The sequence below is a fragment of the Cryptomeria japonica genome, chromosome 9 (genome assembly GCF_030272615.1).
Source record: "Cryptomeria japonica chromosome 9, Sugi_1.0, whole genome shotgun sequence".
Classification (NCBI taxonomy): domain Eukaryota; kingdom Viridiplantae; phylum Streptophyta; class Pinopsida; order Cupressales; family Cupressaceae; genus Cryptomeria; species Cryptomeria japonica.
Window position 1 is genome coordinate 235,270,180 of NC_081413.1, and position 10,174 is coordinate 235,280,353.

Genomic DNA, 10,174 nt, shown 5'->3' on the forward strand with positions numbered 1-10,174 from the left:
TTAGTATAATAACTAGACACTTTGTTCTAAAATTTATTAGAATAAGTAATCACTCAATTGATTGATACAAAAAGTGGGCACTTTATAATGTTAATGTCAAAAGTTTCATATGAACAAACAATATTTTAACAAAACTTGTTCACATCAATTGTCTAAAACAATTCCTTTTAAATTTGTTTCATGTTTTGTGAAAACAATTCTCTTTAAATTTGTTTGATGTTTGGTGAGTTTTATTTCAATTAAAGTCAAGTTTACAATCGTTGTTTGAAGTTAAAAACTAGCTAATTCTAATAATTTCAAATTTTCAAGAAATAAATCTTTATTTTTAATTTATTGTTATGGAAACTCTTATTCAATGGAATGTAAATTTACAACATAAGTGGAGAATGATCTAGCTTTAGTTGCATGTTTCCCATGTAAATTATCATTTCATATGTAATTTATCTTTGAAGAAATGTTTGTACAATGAACAAAGAACATGTTTTGGAGTCCATTGTTTACTCACTAGCTAATGAATGTTATCTCCTTCATGGGCTAGTGGTTTGGAAATTGAATGTTAGTGTTCATTTCAATCTTTTGGTTAGTTCTATTATTTTGGATTATATTATTTGTTGTGACTATTTTGTTTTGTCTCCTAACTAGTTTCTTATTGCATGAAGATCTAGAAAAAAGATAGGGTGAAACCTTTGGCCAAGTGTTTGAATCAAAATAAGCCACCAACATAATGAAATAACTATAGTACATTCTTGGGACTCCACTAATGGGTAAATATTCTTGTACCAAAAAGATGCCAATGTAGATATATGAAGCTAGAGGACTCATGATAGTTTCCCTCTAACATGGTAGTATCCTCTAGGCGTGTTGTAGTCTTTTGACATGATGTTGTATCCGATTACATTGGAAAGTGAGATTTTTCATCATGTTCACGGAAATTTGATATGCAATTTTTCTACCCTTGGATTGGTGATTCTTCCCAAACTTTCATTTTTCTGAAAATTATTATACTAATTCTTCCTAATTTTTTTTGCATTGGGAAGCATTCTATTTCTTAAAAATTATCTCCTCATTGATCTAGTTTCTAAGGGGCTTGTACCTCCGAGTAAGCAAACCCCTTGTGAATTTTAACCTTTATTGTTTAGGCATTATGTATATTGTGTTGAGTGGATTGGAGATGGTTGTTGTTCTCACCCTACTCCTCACTCTAGAAATTAATTGTTTGTGTTGTCTAATCAAGATGTGATTGCACCTAGTTTATCTACCATTCATGTAGGTTTCATTTGATGTTATACAAAACTATAAACATATTTTGGTGGGGATTTAAGTTTAAAAAATTTCACACCTTACGCTTATGTTCTATTTGTAAGAGAGGATGCCTATGCATTTGTACTTGATCATTGTTTAGATGTCATTTCCCCTTCTCCTAGGAACATAATTATGGTTTCCTTACATGATTGGTAAGTCTTCAACTAGTAAATTTCCATGATTCATTTTATTTCAAATGATATTTAGTTGCATTTTGTTGTGTAATGTGACATGTTATCATTTAGTTCTTTAAAAATAATGTTTGATTATATAATCTCTAAGATGTGAGGCTTGAGGTATTATATTTAGAATCATAGCCAATGTTTTGTCAATAATATTTCTAATTAATTGAGTTTCCCATGTGGTTCTATGTTCTTGGTTTGTGATTCCTCGATTGATTCTTGTTGCAATATAAGTGATTATTTTGCCTATTGTGCCTTTGTGTGGAATTTTAGAGGTTTAATGTGTGCCCATATGTTGACAGATAGATGAAGGTGATGGTGTGGTAACACTTCTTGAAAGGAACCTTCTATCATTTACCTCATGGGTTGTATATTATACAGTAAAATTAGTATTATCGCTCTTTTTTCATTTGTTATAATTTGAAAATATTAGTTTCCTCTTTGTGTTGTAAATTTGAAAAGTTTTCAAAAGGGAATTATGCTCTGTCATTAGTCATCACAATATACTCTCCTTCCATCCAAGAGAAAAGTGCATGATCTGGGGCTATTTATGCTTCCTGCTCCATTGACATGAGCTTCATTTGTGTAATGAAGGAAGCATTATCCATACTAGTGGCCGCGTAGGCCATCTCGTCAGTCACCATGCCTTGGAAATGCTGCTCTACAAGCTTTTGTTGTAGATTGCCTCTCGGACAATTTCTCGGAGAGTGTACGCTATTACATGGAAAACACCAAAAGTTGGTATCATTTGCCAGATTATTTTGTCTTGCTTTCAACTCTTTACTAGAGCTAGGGTAGACCATTTTCAAAGGATTGGGCACGGGAACTATCTGACCAGCTGATTGATTCAGAGCAACTCAATTATTCGAGTATAGGTTTTGTTGATAAGCAGGCCTATTAGATTGGTAGTTTTGCTAGAAAGGGGGTCTGGTTTGTGGAATTTGAGATCTCTTTAGATTGACTATTTCATTAGAAAAAAAACTTACTAATTTTTTTATGTCACTAACCTCTGCAGCTCCTACAAACTATTGACTTGATAGTTTAACAATCAATTTAGACAATGTGAGTAGCAAGGGTCCCTACAAAATCATTGCATGATCAATACTCCATTCCATAGACATATCCTTGGAAAGTGATATAGAGTCTGACTTAGCATGAGAGATAGGAGGTATGAAGCTAACTGCCTCATGCATCCTTTTATTCTCTTGATGGACACATAAGAAAACATGACTAAAAGTCTTAGTGTCACTCTACTAGATACTTGATCAGTCCCAAAGACACTAAGAGGGGAGGTGAATCAGTGTCTAATCAGTAGATGAAAGACTTAAACTTTTTTGCAACTTTGTAACCCAAATTAATATACCAATAAACAAATAATAATGCAATTGGGTTTCAAAATAGAGGGTTTGATAAAAATAAAAAGAGAGAGGAGGATGACAGTTGGAATGAGAATGAGGAAGGGACTGACAATGATACGAACACCGGCAGCAAGGAGGTTCAAACCCAGGTGAGCCTAAAACATAAAAAGCAGAAATCAAAAGGCAGGGAGGTGGAAGAAAGGTCACCTCTCAGGTCTGATTTGAAGCAGAAGAGCATCATGGATGAGGACACAGCTATAAAAGATGATAAAAACACTGAGGATAGAGAGGTTAGTCTGGGGGTCAATCTTGATACCAGGGATGTCAAAAACCAGGGAAAGCACCAAGTGGACATAGGTCTTTGTATAAATAACAGAACAAAGAACTTCAAACAAGCGCTCAACTGGATTCAAAAGGAAATCGAGGGCATAAAATTCAAGCAAGCCAATGAAGCTAGGAAAATAAAACCTTTACAGGCCCTAGGTTCCGAAAAATTCAACTCCCTCCTAGACTGTCTAAGTGAGCTAACCAAGGCAATTGGCAATGTGGAGGAAATTATAAATGCCAACCGCAACAATTTTTCTTGCTTGGAAAATAGAGCAGATGCTAATGATTGTAGACTGGATGGTATTGAAAATACACTTTAAAAAATTGGGGAGCAGAGCCACAAGATCCTAAAGGTTGCCTCGGCGAGCATGAAAGGTGAAGAGAACAAAAGTAAATAAGTTATAAATAGTTGATATCACTTGATAATAATGAGCCAATTCAAAGTTGCAATCCTTCTTAAGTCTCACATAATATGATATCTATTTTTAAGACATTTTTATATAAATTAATAAAAAAATCAAAATAAATTAATTTTTTTCCTATATCTTGCCTCCTACTTGAATCCACAATTTGAAATAACTCTCAAAACTTCATTAGTTTTTAGGCTTAGGAGATGATTGTTTTATAATAATGACTTCAAAAAAACATCAAAATGCATCAAAATAGGATTGTAGTAGCTTTATTAAGTCATTTTCCCTCCTTCTATGCTTAATTAAAAAAATAAAATTAATGAGGTATGCACTTTACAAACTAATCTTCTAAGGAAAAGTTGGCATGTTTCTTTGCTTCTAGATTGCATGATATTTCTCTAAAATCCCTTACAATAAAATTAGTTGCATAGGTGAAGAACACAAAAGTAAATAAGTTATAAATAGTTGATGTCACTTGGTAATAATGAGCCAATTCAAAGTCGCAATCCTTCTTAAGTCTCGCATAATATCATAACTCAAAATATAATTCAAAGTAATTTTATTTTAAGAGGTTGTAGATTGCCTCTCTATATTTTATTTTATTTATAAATTAATGAGATATGCACTTTACAAACGATTTTTAAGACATTTTTATATTAATTAATAAAAATATCAAAATAAATTAATTCTTTTACTATATCTTACCTCCTACTTGAATTCACAATTTGAAATAACTCTCAAAACTTCATTGGTTTGTAGCCTTAGGAGATAATTTAGTTTTATAATAATTACATCAAAAAAACTTCAAAATGCATCAAAATAGGATTGCAGTAGCTTTATTAAGTCAATTTACCTCCCTCTATGCTTAATTAAAAAATAAAATTAATGAGCTATGCACTTTACAAACTAATCTTCTAAGGAAAAGCTGGCATGTTTCTTTGCTTCTAGATTGCATGATATTTCTCTAAAATCTCTTACAATAAACTTAGTTGCATAGGTGAAGAACACAAAAGTAAATAAGTTATAAATAGTTGATATCGCTTGATAATAATGAGCCAATTCAAAGTCGCAATCCTTCTTAAGTCTCGCATAATATCATAACTCAAAATATAATGTTGAAAGCTACCCACTACGTCATATATGTATTATGCTTATGCTATAAATGTCACCCAAAATAACATAGTTACCTAAATAAGTTTAAATAAATGATATTATAATTTAATTAAGGTTATGATAGACACAAGTTAACCACACATATACTTATACAATTAAAAGATTATATCCATCAGAAGTATCGTTTGAATTCAATGTACGATTTAGATCAATGGCTCATATAATAGGGCATGATAACCTATGACCTTGCTAATATTATTAAATGTGCTTATAATCATTGCCTTTGTGTATTCATTTACTACAAAGAAATAGATGAACATATTTTTAAGGTGTACATTCTATTGGAACAAATTCATACAATATAGATTATAATTACATGAAAGATCAAATATGATGTACCCAAAATCAAAACCCATAGTTTTCAAGATGAATCGACCAAAATTTGAGATTAAACTATTTGTTTCAAATAAAGAGATTGTTTCATGTTTAACACTAGATCTCATATAATTCACGATGTTTATTTCCTTAGTATTTTAATAAAATGTAAGGGTTACTCGGTCAAAGCTTCTAGTTTGAATAGCAGGGAGTATATGAAATGAAGAAAATTAACTGTTGTTGAGAAAAATTAGCTACACGTTTAAGAAAAAAAATATAGTAAACTAATACATAATTTGCCAATTTCTTCGTTTCCAATACGCCATACGACTTTGAACATCTTGGAAGAAATTGTTTGGAAGTTATTTTCCCCCTATAAATGGGTGGCGGTGATGCATTGGAACCAATCTCAATCTTCGGTTACAACCCTAATCTGGTTATTAGGATTTTTCTCTGCATTTGAGCTAATATACACTCTCAACCCTAAACATGGCAAGTTTGTTGCGCATGAAAATGAACACAATGTTCGCTGTGCTTTCCCTTATTTGTATGGCTCATGTATCCGCTCGACACAACCTCCCAAATCCTTCAAACAACAATACGAAGCAGTCAGCTGTTTCAAATCAAACCTGTGGCAGTTCTCCATGCTCTCCACCACCACCATTGCTCAACACAGAATTTGTTGTATCAGAGCATACAAATATGAAGCAGTCAGCTGTTTCAAGCCCCCCCTGTGGCAGTTCTCCATGCGCTCCTCCACCACCACCGTCAGATAATAATACACTTAAGAATATGAAGAAAGAAGATGTTTCCAGCCCCACCTGTGGCCATTCTCCATGTGCTCCACCACCATCACGAGTACACAAAAAATTTGCTTTAGCAGAGAATAATGTGGAGCAGTCAGTTTCCAGCCCCACCTGTGACGATTCTCCATGCGCTCCACCACCACCACTACTCAACAAAAAATATGGTGTCGCTTTTCCTGTGGCGATTTCAGCATAAGGACATTGATTGAAAGCCATTTTCAGTCCTCTTCTATTCTAGTCACGCCACACAACAGAACTTCTGTTTTCTACAATTCCTTCCTCTCGCCATTTCACGTTCATTACTTCACCTTCATTTTCATAATCGTTCCATTGGTTGAATAAATGCTTTTTACAATTGAGAGGGTAGTTGATTGATCAATATGCTAAACATCTTAGTAAAGTACGAATGAAAACATGCTAAACGCTATACTAAAGAGTGCAAGTTAATAAAAAGCTATAATTAATGTGTTGATGACAAGGATATTTAAATGGTACAGGTCAAATGAAAACATGATAAATGACATGTTATAAAAATATAAATAGACACAAATATATATAAAAAAATGAGTTTATGAGGCTTTAGAATATTTTTAAAAGATATGATATATAGTATAGGAGAGAAGTTATATGAATAATATGAATTATTAAATGTATTTTTGTGTCATTCACATCTTAAATAAGAAAAATAGAAATAATGTGTAAACCTATAGTAAGTAGTAAGGAAGATCTTTGTCACATAGTAATATACTATAATGTGTGTTTATAATATGTTGTATTATGATTAATAATCACAATAAAGGTTTTCATTTTCAAAAAATCTATATTTTTATCATACACCTGAATTATCTTTCTATCTATATGACATTGAATTAGATGTTCGAGTTTTATCCACCTATCAATAGAATATTGGTTCCTCTATCGTGCAAGGTTAGATATATCCCTTAGATTAGTTAGAAGGAAACAAGTAAGATTGTGCCCCAAAATTTATACTACTACAACATATGTGTGCTTAATAAATTAATTGAATTGCTTAATAATTAATTAAATTTTGTAAATAATTTTTCTTTGAACTATTCAAGATGGTCATCATTAGTTACATCCTTAATAACATTATTATATTAATGCAAATAAGTGTTACAAATATGTTGATGTAAACAAGGACTATTCATGAAACCATGTTCACATTTACATGAAAATGTATTTAGCTTTTAAAATGAGTACTAAGCAAGACGAAGAGTGACTTTTTTGTTGTAGTAGTTTTTAATCGTATACTTTCATACATTTGCCACCATGATTTCAAATTTCGAATCCAACCACTTGTTTAGGGATCCATCCAACATAATATTAATTGTGTTTATTCTTAGCTAGTCATTTTTACCCTAGTGATAAGATCTATGTATCTTTTCATATGTAGGGAAGGATAACATGAGATCACGGGATGAATTCAACTTGTGTTTAGTTCACCTAGAATTTATTGTGTGTTATAGTTCTTAAACAAAAGGTTCATGGATTTTTATAAAGAGCCCTCCTTGATTTCTAGCAAGGACAATTAAAAGGTTTAAGCTAGAAAAACATATTTTTGTATACTTCCCTACTAATATTCAAATTCATTTATGGTGCTTTACATCTGTGGAGATGATTTGTGTGACCCCTAGGATATTTTCATGGTCCAAGATTTACTTACAATGTGAAATATGGTGTCATCCATATTGTTCGTGGGTACTTTGTGTGCTAAATATAAATTTAGGGAATTATTTATGAATATTTTTTCAAGAGATGTTGTCTTAGATAGAGAGAGGCCTATTTTGGTGCTTAAAATTAGATGCAGCTAGGAATTTGGGAGGTTTCAAGATGAGGAAGAAGATAGATGTGGGTTGTTACAAAGAAGAAGGAAAAAAGAAAACAATGTTGCATTGGAAAGATGAGATAGGATGTTGTTTTATGTTGTATCTTGCATAACCAAGAGGCAATGTGAAGAAATAAAATTGTCATCAATCCTAAAAATATTAGAGGATTTTTTTTATATTTTTAGGGTTTAGGGTAGAAAGCATGGATTCTATGTAGTTGAGGAAAAGTGAAGATAGGTGTCTAATGGAGAAGAGTATCAAGAATCTATCAATTTAGATAGGGAAGTAAAAATGGTAGATTGGGAAAGGAGACCTTGTATAACTATAATGAAAAACAATTGTATACCCTTATAATTTTACATTATGTTCCTAGATCACTTTAGTGTTTATCTCCCCTACTATGTTTCAAGATCTAATTTAACCTTTAATTTGTACTTTTTCTACCCATGATGATTTTTCTCAAAACTAATCCTATAATTTTATTAAACTTGGCATTTCCTATTCTTTTAACCCTTTGTTAAGATTCAATGATTTGGACACTAATGTGACAAATAAACATACATGCAATGGACTAGCATGTCTATGTAGTTCAAGATTATGTAATTTTTTAGAATTTTATTATTTTTTACCTACTCAAGTCATTGGTAACCACACTAGAGTTAATTTGAATGGTTTCACGTGTCCCTTATCTTCCTCTATTTCATTTATTTTTATCCATACTTATTCTATGTCATACAAGCTCACATTATATCAAGCTATTACTCTCAGTAGAACTCTACATGATTGTTACCACTACTTTATAAAGTCTAAAATATTTTTTTGAAGAGTTTGTGAAGGCTCCAACATTATATTACACTCTTGAGGAGCTTAGAAGCATATTCAAATAGTAGGCTTGCTTGCATTGATCTTACTAAGATTGATAGATGATTTTGATATACTTATTTGTTGTTGCTTCACATATTTTTTATTTGATAAATTGTATGTCGTTTGTATTGTTATCTTTTGTTCACATGATCTCATTATCAAGGCCAACATTTTACATTTCAGTTTAAATTACTTGAATTTTTTATTTCTTTGTCAAGTCCTAGACACATATAAGATAGGAGAGCACACGTTCTTAATATTTCTTCATCCCAATGATCATTGAAGTTACAAAAACTAAAGGGTGGCCTTAACCATTAATAGAAAACTCTTTTGTAGACCAAAACCTTCATCTATTCTAGATTTTAGGTCTTTCATATTGGCTCTTCACCTCGAATTGGATTTGTTATGTTCTTCCCCTTTTTTGTTTGATTTAGTTTTATTTAAATATTATTTTAAACTATATTTGTATATCTTTATCATCCTTGGAAGCTACTACTTTTTTTACCTAAGTTTAGCTTGAAGTTGAATTTTGAAACCCGGACAAGTTGTTTATAGATCTAATTAAAAAATCATATATAAACAATGTGTCATATTGAAATTCACATGCCACATACGCATTCAAGCTATATAGTTTCTACCTTTGATCCCAAGTTCCTCTCTCTTCACTCTTTTCCATTTTAGTGTTGTTTTTTTTTCTGATCTCATTTCTAGTAGTAGTAAAGAATACTCGTTTAATTTCAACTCTTTATTCTAGCTAGTTAATTTTATTTTAATAGTTTAAAGAATTTTCCTAGGTTAGTCAAATATTTTATCTTGAAACAATAGGAATTAATTTTTAAAAAACAGAATAACATTAGAGCTAATATTGAAAAGATTATCTAATGTAGAGCTCGTTTACAAAATTTCTTTGTATTTTCCCTCTATTATAATAATAAGCATGAGTTTTTTATTTCATACACTAATTAAAAGGGTAGAAAAAATAATTTAAATTAGTTAGTTTCCAATCTACTATGAAGAGTATTTTATCTTCATGTGTATTAGAGAAGGGACAAAACATGAGGATTAAGAGGTGGATTAAGTGAGTAAATATTAACTAATAGGAATAAGGAGTGTTAGTCTATGTATTCATTATCCTAGTGGGTTATTTACTTTTCCCTTAGTCCTAGGTTTTTCCTATACTATAATTAATATTTCTTAGATTCATAACGTGAGTTTGACTAGGATACGATAATGAGGTCTTCCCTTCCATAATAGGTGGTGTTCCCATCTTTAAAGGGAAAACCATTCCTTCAATGGTGAAGCTTTTGATATTTTTGGACTACTTGGTGGTCACACCTTATTGGTTGGATTTTCCACCTTCATGCTCTCCTTAGTTCTATATAAAATCACTAACTAGTTTGAATTTGCCATTTTTTCGCATATTGTGATGCTCTTATATAAGTTGGCACTCATGTACTTTGACTCATATAGTAATTCTTCTATGGAATCTCTTTGAGCTCTTAATGAAATATTTTCATCTTAATATTTACACACCTCTTGGAATCGTGGGTCTATAATTGCTTTATTTCATTTATAGTTTTATAGTTTGTC

At 31.3% G+C, this 10,174-nt stretch overlaps 1 protein-coding gene across 1 annotated transcript; it reads left to right on the plus strand.

Moving 5' to 3' along the window:
- Positions 1–5,556: 5,556 nt before the first annotated feature.
- On the plus strand, positions 5,557–6,069 carry LOC131858351 (pectinesterase inhibitor 10-like). Its single transcript, XM_059211566.1, has one exon. The coding sequence runs from the start codon at positions 5,557–5,559 to the stop codon at positions 6,067–6,069; it is 513 nt and encodes a 170-aa protein (XP_059067549.1).
- Positions 6,070–10,174: the final 4,105 nt, after the last annotated feature.